General features: G+C 43.4%; 1 protein-coding gene across 3 annotated transcripts; it reads right to left on the bottom strand.

Annotated features, from left to right (window-relative positions):
- Positions 1-2,924: 2,924 nt before the first annotated feature.
- Positions 2,925-21,023, bottom strand: LOC146027020 (uncharacterized). Of its 3 annotated transcripts, none has more exons than XM_083158038.1 (5): positions 20,947-21,023; positions 12,900-12,961; positions 5,110-5,217; positions 3,609-3,635; positions 2,925-3,266 (listed from the first exon to the last, which is right to left on the bottom strand). In XM_083158038.1, the coding sequence occupies exons 2-5, from the start codon at positions 12,951-12,953 to the stop codon at positions 3,033-3,035; spliced, it is 423 nt and encodes a 140-aa protein (XP_083014164.1). In that variant the 5' UTR covers positions 12,954-12,961; positions 20,947-21,023; the 3' UTR covers positions 2,925-3,032. The 3 variants fall into 3 exon arrangements, with proteins under 3 accessions (XP_083014164.1, XP_083014168.1, XP_083014176.1); XM_083158042.1 differs by lacking the exon at positions 20,947-21,023 and adding an exon at positions 17,140-17,607; XM_083158050.1 differs by lacking the exon at positions 3,609-3,635.
- Between the last annotated feature and the right edge of the window lie 563 nt (positions 21,024-21,586).

Here is a 21,586-nt window from a genome sequence, read left to right as displayed (position 1 = left end):
CTAATACATGCATACATACTGTACATACATCCATATACATACAGTGCCTCCCACATACATACATACATACATACATGTTAACAAGTGGAATGGGAACCGTTCTGCAGCGCTGGACAATATGAATACATTTACTGGAAATCCCAAAGAGAAGCAGTCCACTCAGTAGTTTCAAGGTAAAAAAAAAGTACTGAATGCTTTATTAAATAAAAAGTCACATAAAAGGAAGAAAATTTCCTTAAAAAAATCACAAAAAACTGTCTAACAGTATATAAAAAAAGGATTCACTCTCTTCTTTGCATAGGAGAGAAAACAATTTAAAGGTAGTTCACCAGATTCTTGGAGACGCAAGTATCCCTGTATGCTCCAGACTGCACTATAGCCCTTATGGTGGGTACACCTATCTGGGTGTATGGGGTGTTTCAGGGCTGGGAGGCCGTTCTGCCACTACGGTTACCTCTCTAGTCCTTATGGATTCCCCAGATCTCAGCTCCACCCGGACTCACGGTATTGCGCTTTGGGTTCTGGAAGCTGCACTGCCACTACGGTTATTCCTTCCTCCTTCTGCGCTCACCTGCAGATCTTTACTGTGCAGTGTATCTGGATGGGTACTTTCAGGACAAAGGAACCGTACTGCCACTTGGGTCCTAAGTCCTTACTCTTCCACAAAAGGGATCCCCGGTGTCTGGTATAACACGGAATGGAGGGCCGCACTGCCACTGCGGTTTATTTCCCTTGCGTGGTTCCCCGTCCCGGGTCCCGTTTAAAGAGTGTCCGGCTTTGATGTAAAGTGCCGGCACACTCCTCCGCCTCTGCTGTCTGCGCTTGCAGCGTTTGGTGGGCACACAGGTCCAAAAGTTCTTAGCTGGATACTGTGTGATAATACAGGGGACTCTGGTCTGTTTGGAGTCTGGTCTTTCTCCTTCTCTCAACGAGCAATATCCTTCAGCTGCTCACCAACTAGTTTCTACCAATTATGGTCTTTGTCAAGGTGCCTTGACAAAGACCATAATGGAGTCCGGGTGGAGCTGAGATCTGGGGAATCCATAAGGACTAGAGAGGTAACCGTAGTGGCAGAACGGCCTCCCAGCCCTGAAACACCCCATACACCCAGATAGGTGTACGCACCATAAGGGCTATAGTGCAGTCTGGAGCATACAGGGATACTTGCGTCTCCAAGAATCTGGTGAGCTACCTTTAAATTGTTTTCTCTCCTATGCAAAGAAGAGAGTGAATCCTTTTTTAATATACTGTTAGACAGTTTTTTTGTGATTTTTTAAGGAAATTTTCTTCCTTTTATGTGACTTTTTATTTAATAAAGCATTCAGTACTTTTTTTTTACCTTGAAACTACTGAGCGGACTGCTTCTCTTTGGGATTTCCAGTAAATTTATTCATATTGTCCAGCGCTGCAGAACGGTTCCCATTCCACTTGTTAACATTTGTACCTTTTTTGGGTGTTATTTAGATTGAAACACCATTTGAGAACCACTACAGCAGAGGGACTAAGGAGCGCTAGAGAATTCCCAGAACTCTGCTTTTTTCACATACATACATACATACTGTAAGTACATACATCCATACAGTGCGTTCCTCATAAATCCACACCTACATCCATACAGTGCATTCCTCATACAGACATACTGTACATGACATGTTGACCACCCCACTCCTCAGCCTTACATGGGAACACAGGGCAGAGGAAGACAGGGGCAGAGATTTTATAGCACACAGTCCCTCCCCCTCCCGGTGACACAGGGCTGCCATCAGAAATGATGGGGCCCGGGACTGACCAGATAGACAGGGACCCCCCTTTCTCTTCTTGAACCCCCAGCATTTCTGCAGCACTCCAGTGTCCGCAAGCACTCGCCACACTACTCAACCTCCACAATTCAATACTATTGCAGGTACAGTAGGTAGGAGGTGCGGTTTATGAAGAGGGCGGGTTAAGGTACAACTGGGGGGGGGGGGGGCTGTGGTGACTAGGACACTGCCTCACTTAGTTGCTTCTACTAGTGCCCAGCACGCTTGCCTCCCCCTGTGGTGGTGAAAAAAACCCCACTTGATGCAGGTTGTCCTTGTGCCCTACTCAGATGCATAACTTGAATCAACCCTGCCTATCTGACCCTCCTGCAGAGCTGCATGGTTTTTCCCAGTTTCGTGCTTTTTTGCTTTGCTTGTAAATCAGAATCAATCAAGGGCGTAACTACCATAGGTGCAAGGGGTGCAGCTGCTATGGGGCCCAGAGCTGAAGGGGGCCCATCTTTACTGTCTAAATAATATGTTTTACATACATTTATCACCATCAGTTGCTAAATGGGGGCCCGTACAAACTTTTGCTATGGGGCCTACAAATATCTAGTTACACCCCTGGAATCAATGCTGCGTGTCCTTGCCTATGGTGCTGGTCCTTTCACATCATTTTAATTTGGAGCCACTCCCTGACATATTGCATAAATTAGATTGTATTACTTTGCCTATTTTGGGCCTTCTCTTCCCCTTTTTACCCATTCATGTTCTGAATCTTGGATGCCAGGAGCCTGACATGTTTCATCTGTGCTTATGGAGTGACCCTCTGGATTGCCCTGTTACATACATATAACTGTGCTATTACAGTGCAGGAGAAGCACTGGGGGTGCTATATCACCATAGCACTGCCCCATGACCGCTTTCAGCACCTAACCAAGGTTTACTGTTAAAATGGAATTACCAATTTTAAAACCTCTGCTTGTAACCAGTATTGGGTTGGAAAGCCTCAACTTATCCTGCGTCTCAGACACTGGTGATGGCTTTTATTACCATTTAAGTACTCTAGTTAGATGGAGTATTGAAGCAATTGATTTAATGTTTTACAAATAATGCATATAATGTTGGTGCATGAAATGAGATTGAGAATTTATTTTACATATATTTTAATGTATAGGGTTTTGATTTTCTTTGCACATTATTGTATCTCAGGAAAAATACGTTTTAAGAAGTCACAAAACCATGGTGCTCATTTAATTACATATTTTGAAAAGCAGCAGCAGTTTCTGCCTAAGAAGTGCCTGGCGCAGTGTCTTCCACAGGCGCAGTGTCTTCCACAGGCGAAGTGTCTTCCACAGGCGAAGTGTCTTCCACAGGCGAAGTGTCTTCCACAGGCGAAGTGTCTTCCACAGGCGAAGTGTCTTCCACAGGAATAGGGTCTCCCTTAGGCAAAGTGTCTCCCATCGGTGTAGTCTCTGGCATAGGCGTAGTCTCTGGCATAGGCGATGGTTTTTGCTTATTTTTCTGAATGGATTTAAAAAAAAGGGTATTGAAATGTTAGCGTAATAAGAACCTGCACATCTCTGAGTGTATCTACATAATCCAAACTAAATCAATGCTAAAAAAAATGTATTTGGAAAAAAAACATGTCTTTTTTTGTTCCATATATTAATGGAGTGTAAAGAGAAGACATTATGGATCACACACATGGCCATAAAGATAAAAACAGAAATCCAGTAGACATGTCTAGCAGACAGAGCAAGTCAGCCATGGTTAACCGTTTCATTGTTTTTCAAAATGAGTTTTATGCTGAATACAAATATTCATTCACAAGTTACATTCAACTATTCCCTGTGGATAACTTACACGGTCTGGGCAGCCTTTCCGATTCGGCTAGGAGAAAATAAGATATATATTTACAACCAATGATACAAATAAATAGGGTGAAGTATTTGGCATGCAATATTTGGAATTGTTCGTGATCTGTATTACCCGTCAGTGTTTTTGGCTCACTCAGCCTTGCAGCAATAACCACTACTGATGATTTATAATGGAGGGTTTGGGCTACACTAGAGTGATAAGATTGATTTAATGCTAACAAATCCTAATAATATCCATCCTGTTGAGACCTGAGTATTTTCAGCATAGCTCTTGTTCAAAGTTGCATTTTTTCCTCACAAGCCTAAAACTGGCAGTCTGCCTCTATATATCCTGCTGGGCAAGAAGCAGACTGTAGGCAGGTTTCTATCTGACCACTGGCTTTAATGAAACTTGTACTGTATGTCTATTAGACAGAGATTGAACTTAAACGCTTGCTGTGTGTATGACATTCCTGCAATTCATAAATGCTGCTTTCCCACTGCCAAACCTGCTTTGATCCGTTTTTTTAAATGTTTCTTGAAACTGGTCAAAGCAGGTTTTAACCCCTTTCACATTGCATGTAGTAAACAGTATATTACTGGTTAATTACTGTTTTTGTACCTTTCACATTGAACCCGATGCAAGGTACAAAACGGTAATTAACCAGTAATATACCCCCCCCCCCCCGGTACTTACCTGCATAGGGGATCCGGGCAGCGGGGTTCGCGCATTGCTGGGGAGGCAGCAGGGTCCAGCATGGGCACGGTACTTCGGGTCCCTCAATGCGGCTAATGGATGCTGGGCAGTGGGGAGGCAGCGGGGTCCATCCCGCATGGGCACGGTGCTGGTGGTGCAGCGGGGTCCATCCGGCGTCCGGCAGTTCCTGCGGCTGATGGGAACTAGTAGTTCCCACTATGTGCATATGTAAGGAGCGGCTCATTCATATGCACTGCGCTCATTATACATGTGCATAGTGGGAACTACAAGTTCCCATCAGCCGCAGGGACTACCCGGACCCCGGATGGACCCCGCTGCACCACCAGCACCCACAGTACCGTGCTCATGCGGAATGGACCCCGCTGCCTCCCCACTGCCCAGCATCCATCAGCCGCATTGAGGGACCCGAAGTACCGTGCCCATGCCAGGCCCCACTGCCTGCCCAGCAATACGCAAAACCCGCTGCCCGGATCCCCCACGCAGGTAAGTACCAGGGGAGGGGGGCACAGGGCAGGTACCAGGGGAGGCGCATTGCAGGTACCAGGGAATACCGTTTCAGACCCTTTCCCACTGCCAAAAAAACGGGTCTGAAACGGGTAGGACACTGCTTTTTACCCTTTTAACAAATACCAGTGTTTGTTAAACGGGTAAAGCACCTTGGATCTTAGCCACTGCCGCTCTACCCGTTTAAAAAGGCTAAAAAATAATGGCAATATACCGTTTAAGAGCTGCAGTTGGAAAGGGGTATAAGAGTAAAATGACTGCTCACAGGTAAGAAAGCAAATGTTACCTTTTCATGCTCTTCGTCAGACTGTTCATTAGACTGTTCTTCATGCTGTTTTTCAGGCTGTTCATCAGGCTGTTTTTCATGATGGTGTTCTTCATGGTGTTTTTTTTTCTACAGAAGGAGAAAGGAAAACAACATGAGTGAGTATGTACAGTCTGTTATATGTATATGAATGTGATCAATATTAGGGCATATTGTGCAAATTAACTCAACAGATAAAAATGCCACATGTGTGAATTGTTAGATAGGCAATGTCTACATAGACAGTCAACAAGCCCACATGGTCAAATATAAACTGTATATCTCCTCAGTTACACATGCAGGACTGCTTTATGAGTACCCAGAAATACACTCTGACAGACAAGACAAAGCAGGCACAATATTCCAAAGCTCTGCCCTCTCACAGAAAATAGCTGTGAGTCGCAGGTCAATGGGCAGAGACAGTATGCAAGATTTTGTTAGAAGCCTGTTATTTTATCCCCGCCTCCTCTTGATAGAACTGCAGGTTGGGAGGGGGCGGGGCTTAGTCATTTTGTGCTCGCTCTCATTTGAATCTACAATATGCAGCTGCCATAGTTGAGATGGTATGTGTGTGCATATATTTGTTTATATGTATGCAGGGGCAGATTGGGAATTAAAACCAGCCCGGGAAATATTTAGAAGCAGCCCTAACGGAGGTGGGAGTGTTGTTGCGCGCCGGAGGCGCGCCCGAAATTTTATGGGGGTGTGGCCTATCAATGTGGGGGTGTGGCCTATTTCAACTAGGCCACACCCAATTTTTTGCCGCTGTGAGGGCATGGATAGTGGCTCTCTGAGCTGCTGGCTATGGGCTAGATTCTCTAAGCTTCAAAAGTGATAAAATGGAGAGTGATAAACAGCCAGCCAATCAGCTCCTACCTGCCATGTCACAGACTGTGTTTGAAAAATGTCAGATGGGAGCTGATTGGCTGGCTGTTTATCACTCTCCATTTTATCACTTTTGAAGCTTAGAGAATCTGGCCCTATGTCCCCAGCCCCTCAGGCTGCAGAATAGGCACATGTGTACAGCGTTTATTCTGCAGCCTGTGGGGCTGGGGAAATAGAGATGGGGGGGGGGGGGGTGACAGGGGGTCTCCCAACACAGTAGAGTAGCAGGGTGGAAGAGGATGCAGGAAGGGAGGGGGGACGGAGGGTGGCGTAGAATGCTGGGAGGGGAGATGCAGAGTGGCTGAGAACGAAGGGAGTGAGGACTTACACAGGGTGGCACAGGACGCAGAGTGTGAGGGGGGCATGGTGGCACAGGATGCAGGGTAGGAGGGGGAATGCAGAGTGGCAGGGGATGCAGGGAGGGGAGTCACAAAGTGGTGGAGGAGACAGTGATGCCCATTATACATATGCCACACACCGTGATGCCCATTATACATATACCACACACCGTGATGCCCATTATACATATGCCACACAACGTGTTGCCCATTATACATATGCCACACACCGTGATGCCCATTATATATATGCCACACACTGTGATGCCCATTATACATATGCCACAGACGGTGTTGCCATTATACATGTGACACACCGTGATGCCATTATACATATGCCCCACACCGTGATGCCATTATACATATGCCGCACACCGTGATGCCATTATACATATGCCCCACACCGTGATGCCATTATACATATGCCGCACACCGTGATGCCATTATACATATGCCACACCGTGATGCTCCATTATACATATGCCACACCGTGATGCTCCATTATACATATGCCACACACCGTGATGCCATTATACATATACCACACACTGTGATGCTCCATTATACATATGCCGCACACTGTGATGCCCATTATACATATGCCACAGACCGTGTTGCCATTATACATGTGACACACCGTGATGCCATTATACATATGCCCCACACCGTGATGCCATTATACATATGCCGCACACCGTGATGCCATTATACATATGCCGCACACCGTGATGCCATTATACATATGCCGCACACCGTGATGCCATTATACATATGCCCCACACCGTGATGCCATTATACATATGCCACACACCGTGATGCCATTATACATATGCCGCACACCGTGATGCCCATTATACATTATGTGACACACCGCAATGCCCATTACACATTATGTGACACACCGTAATGCACATTACACATTATGTGACACACCGCAATGCCCATTACACATTATGTGACACACCGTAATGCACATTACACATTATGTGAAACACCGCAATGCCCATTACACATTATGTGACACACCGTAATGCTCATTACACATTATGGGACACACCGCAATGCCCATTACACATTATGGGACACACCGCAATGCCAATTACACATTATGTGACACACCGTGGATTCAGTACTGAATCCCGGCGGTCGGGATCCCGGCGTTCAGAATCCCGACGCCGGAATCCCGACAGCCGAAATGCCGACAAGGGGGGGACGTGGATCGCCCCCCCTTGCGGGCTCGCTGCGCTCGCCACGCAGCGGGCCCGGTGCCTCGCTACGCTCGGCACACTAATTTATTCTCCTTCCAGGGGTGTCGTGGACACCCCTGGAGGGAGAATGTGTCGGGATTTCGGCCGTCGGGATTCTGAACGCCGGGATCCCGACCGCCGGGATTTTAACTGCATCCCCACACCGTAATGCACACTACACATTATGTGACACACCGCAATGATCATTACACATTTTGCAACAATTACATACTTACCAACGATCTTTCTTATTCTGTCCCACGCTGCTCTTCAGGCACCAAGGCTTCCAGGGGCAGATTGGCCCACCGGGAAACCGGGCCATTTCCTGGTGGGCCGCGCTCATTACAAGTATTAAGGGGCCGCACAACCCCTGGCTGGGCCGCGGACCGCGAAAACCGGTGTATATATACATATATATATATATATACGTGTCCTCCTGCAGTAGGAGGTTTTCCAACATACTTCATGTTGCCCCATCGATGATTATGTGTACTTTGCTGACTCATGCTCCTTGATAAAGGTCCGCCTATATTGGACCGAAACGTCGGAGTATCATTGAGCACAATATATTGTAACAACTTATTGGATGACTAATAAATCAAAATACTTGGATTACAACAAGTTTATGACTTTACTTAGGAGAGTGCCTATTTTCTCCCCGGAGAAACCCTCGGATTGTACTAAGGTGTTCATACTTGAAATGAACTCCCTTTAGGCACCCCGCCCGCTGCTACTATTACACACCCCGTGCGAGTGCGGTCTTCCACAGAATCTATATATATATGTATGTATATATATGTATGTATATATATATATATGTATATATATATATATACATATACACCTATATATGCGCATATATATATACCTATATATATTTCTGTGGGGTGGCACTGGCTACTAGACAGTAGCGGACCCCATTGCAGGCAGCCTTGTAGTGGGCGGGTGCGCGGTGACGTCACACGCGCACCCGCAATCGCGATCCGGCCACCTCTGCACTGTCACAGCTGCAGCTGCGGGAGGAGCTGCGTGCGGCCGCGCATGCGCAGCAGCCCTCCCGCAGCCATTTTTACTCTGGGGCGAGGACGCTTGCCTCGGCCATCTTTGATTGGGGCATAGTGCTCCCTGAAGCTGCGGCGCTCGCCGACGCTAACCGTGGAGATTGCGGCCCGGTAGGGGGTGTGAGCGGCCGTTTCTGGACACTAATGTGCCGGCCCACCGGGAAATGCCCCGGTTTCCCGGTGGGCCAATCCGCCCCTGTATGTATGTGTGTGAAATGTCACATACGCATGTTTGTTTGTGTGTGAGTGTGTGAGTGTGTGTGTGTATATATATATGGGATACATATGGATGGCAGGTAGATGGGCTGCTGGTGGAAAGAATCCCGACAGGGATCCAGTCTATTTACCTTCTCTCTGCTTCTCTCTACTATCCAGCCCTTGTCATAGCAGAATGTCACGATTCGCAGGTCCACATGTGGAGGCTGTGCTGAGTAACCAATCTTTGGGTAATATAGCCCTTCCCCCTCTATAGGTAGTATGTCAATCTATGTGTGTTGTAATTCGTGATTGATGTAACCTTAATATATAAATAATGTACCCCTCATACATTCACACATATTATACATGTATATAATCTTTACAGAAGTTATATACAAAGTGGTAGTATTTATTGACTGCTGTCCAATCACAGCAGTCAATTACTGGCTACCTAGCTGGCTGTGCAATCACCATGTGGCGCCGCTGAATGGCTGCCTGGGTACTGCACAGCTCGGTAAATATGTTCCCCATGTCCGAGTCCCTTATTAGAATGCATCTAATTCATATCTGTACATGTGATGTATATGTGTGATTTATATCTGTACTGCCATTGTTATTTGTTCCTTGTACTGATAACCCTTTATATTACAGTTTGTGAATTGTTATTTTTAATGTCTGTAAAGCTCCTTGAGTCCTGTTGGAGAAAGTGCGCTATATAAATAAAACTTACTTACTTACACTTCCCACTATCTAATGTAATGTAACTTTAGCACGAAAGCATTTTTTCTCTCCATTTGTAATCTAATGTAATGTGAAAAACACAATTCTGACCCTAACTCTCTCTCTAACTATCATCCTATCTCTCAGCCCCCATGCCTCTCCAAGCTACTGGAGAGACTTGTCTACTCTCGCCTCACACACTTTCTTAACTCTCACACCCTGTTAGACCTGCTTCAGTCTGGCTTTTGTTCCCAACACTCCACTGAGACAGCACTGACTATATTGGTGAATGATCTGGTAATTGCCAAGTCTAAAGGCCATTACTCACTACTTATTCTTCTAGATCTTTCTGCTGCGTTTGACACTGTTGATCATACTCTTCTTATACAAACACTGTACTCCTTAGTTCTTAATGATACAGCCCTTTCCTGGTTCACATCTTACCTATTTGATCAGTGTTCTCTTCTCTGACTCTACCTCCTCTTCACTACCTCTGTCAGTCGGAGTTCCGCAAGGCTGTCTTAGGTCCTCTGCTTTTCTCAATCTATACCTTCTCTCTTGGCAAACTCATCAGCTCTTTCGGATTTCCGTATCATTTATATGCGAATACTCAAATCTATCTATCAACCCCAGAGTTGTCACCAGCGGTTTTGGCACGAGTCTCCGAATGCCTCTCTGCCATCTCATCTTGGATGTCTTCTCGCCACCTCAAACTCAATATTTCCAAAACTAAATTACTTATATTCCCACCAGCTAAGAACAGTTGCCATCCTCAGATCTCCATCACTGTTCACAACTCGACAATCTACCCTACCCCACAAGCTCCTTGCCTAGGGGTCATCCTTGACTCTGAACTGTCCTTTGTTCCCCATATTCAATCTGTCTCAAAATCTTGGCCCTTATTCTGGTTGGTGCGTATATTTCCGATTTATTTCGGAGAGGTCCGCACGCCACGCTGTGCGGACATCGTACGAAGAAACGCCCACCGGTCCTCCGCATTCGGACGGATTCACTCTTTAAGAACAGGGCGTGTTTACGGACGACATCCAAACCTTGCGTGTGCGGTGGACACACACATATTCTGCACGGTCTTACAGCGTTTGCACGGTTTTACCGCGTCATGAACCTGCCTTTCAGCATATATTAGTGTGTTTAGTAATGGTCCATTTAAGCTACAAGGTTTCCAATTGAAGCAATGACAAGAGTGTAATTAATGAGTAAAGGAGTGGATTGTATTGTGTTCAGCTGAAATTGGTTGAGGTGCGCCCGTACTGATTGGGCGTTCCGAATGCCTAGCGCATGACCGAGTGGTGTCCGCAAAGCAATACTTGCTTATGAAGACCGCATGTTTCCTGCCTTTTTGTTCGCGTGCATTCGGTGTGCTGTCCGAATGTACGCGTACCAGAATTAGTGCACTCCCTCGTGTACCAGAATTCGCGTACCAGAATTAGTGCACTCCCTCGTGTACGCCCATGTTTACGCCCAGTTTAGCCCACTTTGAAACTACGCCCCTGTGTAGTTCCGAATGACGCCCATATTACGCCCATATTTCCCCGAGTGAATGCGGTGCACATTTCTGTACGGTATTGGTGAGAACTAGTACGGAGACCTTGCGTGGCACATGTGCATAGCGTTGCCCATGCATGCGCAGACGGCTAAAAAACGCCATCCGAAAGAGTGTGGGAAAGTACGCAAAGACCAGAATAAGGCCCCTTGTTACATGCATCTAAAAAACACATCCAAAATACAACCCTATTAAGACACTACTAAATCTATTATCCATGCGCTCATTATATCCCATATTGATTATTGCAATAATTTCCTAACTGGTCTTCCCAAGAACAGACTCTCGCCACTGCAATCCATTTTAAATGCTGCTGCTCGGCTGATCTTCCTAGCAAGACACTCATCGTCTGCTGATCCGCTCTGCCATTCCCTTCATTGGTTACCTGTGTTTTACCGTATTCAATATAAAACACTTCTACTTGCATATAAAGCTATTAACCATACTGCACTAGCATATATCTCGGTACTTGTTTCCTAGCACGGTGCCCATCGGGGTTAATCGCATACCTTAAGTTAAGGTACTTAAGGTATGTGATCAACGCGATGGATGTGATTTTCTGTCAATTACCAGCCTTTATTGCCAGCAAAGAGAAAATTGCGTTGATCGCGTTCATCGCATGCCATTATAATGGCATGCGATGCGACCGATGCGATAAACGCGATTTTACATAGGGTACAATGTTAAATGGCCCCCAGACCCCATTTTTCATTGTATGCCTCCCCCCCCCCCATTGTTAACGCCACCCTACTATTGACGCCAACCCGAAGCGTGGCAAGCGCAGCGAGCCCGCGAGGGGCCGCGGTACGCGTCCTCCGACCTTTTCATACCACTATCCACGTCGGTGTGGAGTTGATTTTACTGTATATAGCGCGGCGAGCCATCGAGCCTGAAGCGTGGCGAGCGGACGCATAATACCTCTGAAGTAATGCACGGCCCCTCGCGGGGCTCGCCACGCTTCGGGCTCGGTGGCTCGCTGCGCTCGCCACACTATATCCGCTCTGCACAAGATCTGCATCTCTTTTCTGCACGGATCACCAGCTCCTATTCACTATTACAGGACTTTCATTGGGCTGCTCCCACCATATGGAATGCCCTTCCACGTACAATAAGACTCTCCATTAGCCTAGAAACTTTCAAGCGCTCCCTGAAAACTCACCTCTTCAGGCAAGTCTATCATATTTAAGTTCCATACGCATAACCCTCTGAGGCACTTATGTATTATATAGCTTCTCTTCTGGACCTACAAGCTTTGCTATTACTGGTGCCTGTCCTTGGGTTTACCTCATATGATTGTAAGCTTGCAGCAGAGCCCTCTTACCTCCAAGTCTGTCTGTTGTTTCCCAGTTTGTTTTATCTCTGTTTACAATTGTAAAGCGCAACGGAACCTGCTGCGCTATATAACAAACTGTTCATAAATAATAATAAATAAATAAATTGTGCCCCTCTGGGGCTAAATTTTCACAGATATTAATGAATGTAAACAAACTGTTCCATAACTGTGTTATACATGTGAATACTCCTGTTCACTGGAATTATATATTTCTTGAAATATAAATGAAAAGGGGATAAAACGTACAATAATCAGTCAGATGGGTGCTGGCCACTGATCTTTATTTGCTTGTGCAGCAGTTTTAATAAATATCGCTGTTTATTTCAATAATACTGTATCTAACATTAGTGTAACACTTTGGCAAAACAAAAACTAGATATAATTACTAATGTGGAGAAATTAATGTAAATGCTGAAATATACTTACTGGAAAGCAGTTAACTGCCACCAAGAGAAGAGCAAACGCAATCAGCAGCTTCATCTTAATTCCTAATAAATTTGACACAAAATGTTATTTACAAAAGTCCAACTTTATTTGCACATATTATAACCACAAAAAAAGCCTCCACTTTGTCACCATTTTCTGCCCTATCATTATATTCAATAAATGCTTAAAATTGTTGCCTCTAGCTGAGAAAAGTCAATATACATTAGGAGAAATGCAGAGAGAAGGACAGTGACCAGAAGCCTGGTGCTCATTTGTAGGGAACTGTTCTACTGAGAGACAAGTGAGACGTCGGGCCAGATGCACCAAGCTTCAAAAATTAACTATCAGCCAATCAGCTCCTACCTGTCATTTTTCAAACCCAGCCTATAACATAGCAGGGTTATAGCAGTTAGAAGCTGATTGTTTATCACTCTCCACTTTATCACTTTTTAAACCTTGGTGCATCTGGCTCATCATGTTTTTATACACAGTCTGGCAACCACATTGAGGGGGCGGGAGAATGAGGGTACCGAACCCTCTGTGTGTAATAAGCAAGTGTACTGCTCCTAGCTGCTTGCTTCATCCAGCTCCAAGTGCAAGCATGTATGGATTATGGGCACAAATATGGCCATTTATTTGTATTTACTATATTTAAAATATTTCCTTTTTACTATACCAAGAGATGGTAGGCATATTAAATAGATTGGGCACTAAATCCTGGTAGTCGCAAAACCAACTATGAGGATACTGACAGTGGCATCTCGACCCCTATACCTAACCCACCCCTCCCACAGCTAAACCCTTTCTGTCTCCTCCCACAGCCCCATATGTGTTAACGCAAATTGACAAAAGCATTCCCCATGCCCCCAGATTTGCATGTTATACACCTGCATGATGAGGTGGCTTACTAACTGGGGTTGTAGTTAACGGTTCTGTCCTAAGTAATACATTAGTTCTTAAGCATTTTCAATAAACAAGCATACAATAATAAGGTATGTTCAGGATACTGAAAAAGTAGATAACTGAAATAGACATCAATACAAATTATAGACATTAAAAAAAAAAAGTACTGCATTCAGTAGCCAGTGTACAGAAAGACCAAGAATAAAGCCAACTATGTTTTTCTGCTGTTGCTAGCAGTCTTACCTCTGTGAGAAAGGCAGATGGTGATCTGAGTGTTTTAATAACTAATGTATCACTGTGAGTCTATATATACCTGCAGGATAACATTAGGGTTTATTGTTTAAGTGATTGCATATACCGTGAATAATGTATTGCTATTTACATTTTCTGAGATTGAATAGATTATGAATAATCTAGAAAGCTAATATTGCAACACAAAGGCTTCTTTCTGTTCAAAATACTAAGCCAACCCTGCACATTGTGCGTAGTCTGGGTCAATCTTTTTCTCCAATTGCCCTGACCAATAAATGGAAGAAAAGAGGAAGGGATGCCAACCAGTCCTATCCAAATAGGGAAAAGCATATACTGGTGGTGTAAATGAAAAGGGATACGTACTGAAATATCCACAAACATATGCACTACACCAGTGTTTCCCAAACTTATTTGAATCACAGTGCCCTATAGTATAATATATTTCATGGAACTCCTAAGCCAAAAGTTTTAACTGAAAAATTTGGAAAAAAATATCAAATTAAGCGAATTGTATTTATGTATCATACTTAGGTTCAATTATGTGGTGATGGACAGGATTAATTTCTGTTTATCCACATATTTTATGATTTGCAGCTACAAGCACTGGTTTTACCTTTTAGATTGATCATAAATAATTTGAATTGGTCCTGGACCACCAATCAAGGCACCCACTGCAAGTAATCTGAGGTATCTCTGCTTGCCAGGATACTGGGACCTCACACCACACTGAGTGTCCTCTACCAACACCACTTCGCACTGGGAACCTTCTCCACTGCTATCAGAGCTGCCCCTGTAGTCAGTCACGACGTCACACATCTACTTCACAAACGCACTTCGTCATACAGCCTATTGACGAAGTCTATACGGCGAAACGCGTTTGGAACGTATCTGTGTGACGTGACTCTGACTACCCGGTCAGCTGTCTGCTTTGATAGCCGTGGAGAAGGTTCCCAGCATGCAGTGGTGTTTGTGGAGGACATCCAGTGTGGTATGAGATCCCAGCAAGGAGAGGATTGCTAATTTGCTGTTGTGGTAGATATAAAAACATCATGTGGTATTAAGCCCACATCAGAGGAATTGGTACGAGTACTATCCTCTGGGCTTTAATTTTTTATTCTGTGCTTTTAAGAAGTTAATAAAAAAGTTATTGCACTGAGGCACCCCTCTATTTTTCCATATAGATGTGTAATAAAAAAATAACAAGTGTGTGTGTATGTATATATATATATATATATATATGTATGTATATGTATGTATATATATATATATATATATATGTATGTATGTATATATGTGTATATATATGTATATATGTGTATATATATATGTATGTATGTGTATATATGTGTGTGTGTGTGTATTTTCTGTATTTCTGACGAAGTCCTCGTGACGAAACGCGTAGGGGCGTGGCCTGGCGTCGGTCTGAACTCTGTGTTGGAGAGAGTGGTGAGAGCACTTGTATCCAGTCATCCTGCTATTCTGCTGCTTGTCAGCTTTGATTTATGCTGTTTATCACCCGCGGTTGTGCCTAACCGTTCATTGCGGTACGTGATGCTATTTTGAAGTGTACCTGTCGGATATTTTATTGTGCTGAAAAATAAAAAAAGATAAAGCACTATTTGGAGCGCTCCTCTTTTCTTCTCTTAGAAAATCCACTACCTGAGAATCCAGGTGCCCGCAAGGGTAATTTGAGGAAGCTGTCGGTCTCATATGACCTGAAGTGCTGTGATATTCTGTGTGGAAGAAGCCAGTTTCATTCCTGCTATAAAAAGAACAAGGACTTGCGCGCTAATTGGACTTTTCATATATATATATATATATATATATATATATATATATATATATATACACACACACTTTTTTATTTTTTCAATCATCTGTGGCTGGTTCTATAGCTTTTCAATTATACTAGAGTGAGGAAGGACCTCAGTTAGTTATGGAGAGCTATTAAAGCCATTATGCAAATAAGTTTAGAATTGAGACCATGTGATTGGTTGATGCAATTGTCATTCAAACAATTAATTCTGATTGGTTTATGTACTGTCAGTCAACATTTTTCTATTTTACAACTTTTGCTGGGACCATCGTGCAATAGTCTGCAACCAGCAAGACACTTGGTCAAGAATGTAGTCAGCCGTTTTCTATTTTACAACTTTTGCTGGGACCATCGCACAATAGTGTTCAACCAGCAAAACAAATGGTCAAGAATGTTCTTGTTATCAACCATCTGTGGCTGGCTCTGAAGGTTTTCAATTAGACTAGGGTGAGGAAGGACCTCAATAAGTTATGGAGAGCAAATAAAACCTTTATGCAAATTAGTTTAGAATTGAGACCATCTGATTGGTTGATGCAAATGCCATTCAAAATAAGCCATTCTGATTTGGTTTATGTACTGTCAGTGAACAGTTTTCTATTTTACTACTTTTCCCTAGTCAAATTTTGGTTCTGGCACCTGAGCATATTGTAACATTGGAACCTGAGTGCCGGCAGTTCTGGATCACTATATATATATATATATATATATATATATATATATATATATATATATATATATATATATATTTTTTTTTTTTAAAAGATAAATAGAAAACGCACTTATTGAGTTAATAAAAAATGTGTGCCGGACAATAATCATAGAACCAAAAAGTATCCCATCAGGAAACAGAGTAAGTGGGCCAGCACACCAGTTGTACATGAAAAGTTTTAATTAATCATTCATAATCAGAGCAAGAACACTAGTGGCCTACAGATGTGGGTGGAAACGCTTCATGACAGGATCATTAAGGGTGAGTCAGGCTACGGTTCCATCTGGAAAAAGAAGGGGGGTGGGGCACAGAGTGTCCCGTGAGGGGCCTATAAATGTGTGACTTTGCTAGAGCTGTGGTTTCGTAAGTAAGGGTGTCAAGCCCAAACACAATAAATGGAAAGAAAAGGGGTGTGAAACCGCGCTTTTACCTATTAATATGCAACAATTAGAGGTAAAAAATACATTTATTAAAAATACACTTGTTAAAATATATCACATATAAAAATGGATGGTACTATTGCTGATAATTGAAATAAAATATAGAGCCGTGATAGTCACCCAGTTTTCTCAAAGGTGAGAGTCTCAGTGTCCGTTCCTATATATGCTTCCTGATATGTCCCAATGTAGCAGGCCGATGGTAGATTTTAGGAGTGATGTAATTCTCCAGCCTAGGGAGCCCCTTTTGGTGACGGGCTCAACCTGGTTTGTATTCTCCCAGCCAAGGGAGCCCCTGTTGTTATAGGGCTCAACCTGGTTTGTGGAAATGTTGTCCTGGTTGATTGTGGCTGCTGGGATGTTTGATGAGGAAAGCTGGTCCGGTCACAAAGAAGTAGCTGAATCTGGATGACAATAGTGGGTGTCAGGGCTCCAATACACCGACGCGTTTCGCTCATAGAGCTTTTTCAAGGTGCTGTATAGTGTATCTAATATCAGCATTTATATACCCCAAGTATTAGGAGGAATAGATTACACCTGTGGCATGTAGGTAACAATTAATCGGGTAAATCTAAAAACTAGGAATCGTCTTGTATATTCTGAAATAGGAGACAGAGCTGTACTTGGTACTTATGTTTTGATCAAAAAACGAGCAGTATAAATCATTAAAAACACAGTTTGTTATTCTTAAATGTTGAGGGTCCGTTTCCGGACTTCCGGTTTCATCATTTCCGGTATCTGAGCCGCATATGCATTCCACTCGGACGGGATATAGAGCACTGTACATCAGCTCTATGCGCCCTTAGTTAAAATGGCGTTGTCCGTACTTCCGGTTTCCGGAGACGGCATTTTTGTATATCCCTGATGCGCTGAGTATTCAGAGCGCGTGCAACGTTCTAAAACGTCCCTATAACAGAACCTTTCTATAGGTTCCTTAGCTTTATATACTCCACATGTGAGAGTTCTTTCTGGTATTTGATTATGAGTGGTGCGCATGTGCGGCTCAGTTAGTGGCTGGATCACATATTTGTTGCTACATAATATGGATAGTGTTCAAAGTTTTTGTATAGAAAAGAACATACATAAAAATAGAATAAAGAAGATTATGAAAATGTATACAATCATGCATATATACATAAGTACAGAGATTAGTTGTTTTTATAAATTCATACGGGCAGAAATAAAGTATAACAGACATATACAATATGTGTTGGCAGATAAATATTTACATGCAAATATTGTTCATAATGACTGACTCAGTCAACTGTGGGATATAGCTTTTTCTTTCATATAAACTTAAAAAGGAATGCATGATACCATGCTGGTAATAAGAAAGGGGGAATTCATAATTTTTTGTTTTTTTTTAATTTATAAAAACAACTAATCTCTGTACTTATGTATATATGCATGATTGTATACATTTTCATAATCTTCTTTATTCTATTTTTATGTATGTTCTTTTCTATACAAAAACGTTTGAACACTATCCATATTATGTAGCAACAAATATGTGATCCAGCCACTAACTGAGCAGCACATGCGCACCACTCATTATCAAATACCAGAAAGAACTCTCACATGTGGGGTATATAAAGCTAAGGAACCTATAGAAAGGTTCTGTTATAGGGACGTTTTAGAACGTTGCACGCGCTCTGAATACTCAGCGCATCAGGGATATACAAAAATGCCGTCTCCGGAAACCGGAAGTACGGACAACGCCATTTTAACTAAGGGCGCATAGAGGTCATGTACAGTGCTCTATATCCCGTCCGAGTGGAACGCATATGCGGCTCAGATACCGGAGATGATGAAACCGGAAGTCCGGAAACGGACCCTCAACATTAAGAATAACAAACTGTGTTTTTAATGATTTATACTGCTCGTTTTTTGATCAAAACATAAGTACCAAGTACAGCTCTGTCTCCTATTTCAGAATATACAAGCCGATTCCTAGTTCTTAGATTTACCCGATTAATTGTTACCTACATTCCACAGGTGTAATCTATTCCTCCTAATACTTGGGGTATATAAATGCTGATATTAGGTACACTATACAGCACCTTGAAAAAGCTCTATGAGCAAAACGCGTCAGTGTATTGGAGCCCTGACACCCACTATTGTCACCCAGATTCAGCTACTTCTTTGTGACCGGACCAGCTTTCCTCATCAAACATCCTAACAGCCACAATCAACCAGGACAACATTTCCACAAACCAGGTTGAGCCCTATAACAACAGGGGCTCCCTTGGCTGGGAGAATAAAAACCAGGTTGAGCCCGTCACCAACAGGGGCTCCCTAGGCTGGAGAATTACATCACTCCTAAAATCTACCATCAGCCTGCTACATTGGGACATATCATGAAGCATATATAGGAACGGACACTGAGACTCTCACCTTTGAGAAAACTGGGTGACTATCACGGCTCTATGGGCCTTATTCTGATCGGTGCGGCCCGATCAGAATATGCGGCCGCAACCGTGCAGGCGAATCCCCGCCTTCCATACGGATCGCCACCTGCCGTCCGTACGCGGATATGTGGCGATCCGCATGAAATTGGACGGGGATACGCCTCCTCCGTCTTGGGAGCAGCCCCTGCATTCGATGGTCGCCGAACATCGAATGCAGGGCCGCACGCTCCACCAGGTCCCGCAACACAAGACCACACGGACACTTGTCCGTGTGAAATCATGTATGGGGGTGGGCAGCTGACATCCGGCGATGTCAGATGCCCGCCCCGTACCCACGCGTCACGGCCTCATTACCATGCATACGCCCCGCGTTTGCATGGGAACGCCCATGAAACGCGGGGCGTATGCATAGGGTAATGAGGCTAAGTAGCCCCTCACGCCCCTCTACGCCCCCTGTGCGGCGTATAAAGAATCCGTGCGGCGAAATCGCCTGCACATGCGCAGAGTGACCTCTGCACATGCGCAGACGATCAACATCGGCGGTCCGTCCGCATGCGGGAATATCCGCACCGATCAGAATAAGGCCCTATATTTTATTTCAATTATCAGCAATAGTACCATCCATTTTTATATGTGATATATTTTAACAAGTGTATTTTTAATAAATGTATTTTTTACCTCTAATTGTTGCATATTAATAGGTAAAAGCGATGTTTCACATCCCTTTTCTTTCCATTTACGGTTCCATCTGATCTACTTGTAGCCTTATGATATGCCGCTGTCAACTTGATTTCCTGCAGGGAAAAAAAAACAGAAAAACTCTTTAAGGGGGAGTCAGGCTGCGATATAGCGGCCATATCGTGTACTGGAGATGACAGTAGGATGTGGAGTAACACATAAGTAAAAGATGTGGCAATGACTGGATGAGAAAAACTAATACTGGAATGATTTCCTAAGGTCGGTATCAGCAGTTTTGATCATGTTTTCCTCAATAAATTAGTAAATGAAATATTAACAGTAAAATCTCAATAAAAAAATGTGTAAAATATATAAATTGTTTGGCATTATGGTAATGGCAGAATAAGGAATTTACAAACATACCAGTATGAAGCGTATCAGGCAAATGTATTAAGCAGGTTGTAAGTAGATTTTACAGTGAGTCTGTTAATAAGTAATGTATGTGTGTGTATGTGTGTATATATATATATATATATATATATATATATATATATATATATACACCGGTGTGTATGTGTATATATATATATATATATATATATATATATATATATATATATATATATATATATATATATACATACTACTTCGGGACCTTACTGAGCCGGGTCAGGAACTCCTATAAGGTGGGCGGCACTCCAACGTGGTAGATAGAATCAAAAGGTCTTTATTGTGAACATGCCATATGCCGACGTTTCGAGGCTCTTAGCCTCTTTTTCAGGGCGTGCAAATTTATCAGAAAATAAAGTGCTGTGCAAAGAATTGTCTGTCTATGTGCTCTTACCTTAAGTAGCCTTCTGTCAAGTGTATGCAGGAGCGTCCCGGCGTCCGTGTGCGCGGCTTCCTGCTGCTGCTGCTTTGCCTCACTTCCGTTCTGGCCGTTGCTAGGCAACGCTGGAAGCTTGCGCTCCACTTCAGCTCCGGGAATCCTGTGTGCGAAAAATTATATAAATAAGACCAGTGTTTAACTCACTGGATTGATTGTGTGTTGTGCTCATAACAAAAAACTCTACTGTGGCTACTTGTGCTACACGTGCGCTATGAAGGATGCACACTGGATAATATTAATTATATACGTTCATTACCTACTCTCTGGCAATGTATTCATAACACCTAAACAACTTATCCATGATACGGACTCTATAGTGTCAGATGATTTAACCTATCTAATTGTGTGAGACACTATTGCTGAATGTGCCCTTACTGGGCAGAGGATTGACATAGGGTTATGATAGCACTAAAACATGTGTGTAAAACATGTAAAAAAGATCATATATACATAACACAAATGTAGAAGAATTAATGTCCTATGCAGGTTCAAATGAAGGCATTCCAAGCGATGTTCTCATTTAGCCCTATGGGGGCAAGGGTATTGAGTTTATAGATCCACTCCAACTCGCGTTGGTTCAGCATTTTCTGTCTGT

This window comes from Crinia signifera, chromosome 1 (assembly GCF_055691185.1).
Source record: "Crinia signifera chromosome 1, ASM5569118v1, whole genome shotgun sequence".
NCBI classification, from domain to species: domain Eukaryota; kingdom Metazoa; phylum Chordata; class Amphibia; order Anura; family Myobatrachidae; genus Crinia; species Crinia signifera.
Note: the sequence above shows the minus strand (reverse complement) of the source record. Positions and strands in the feature narration are given on the sequence as shown.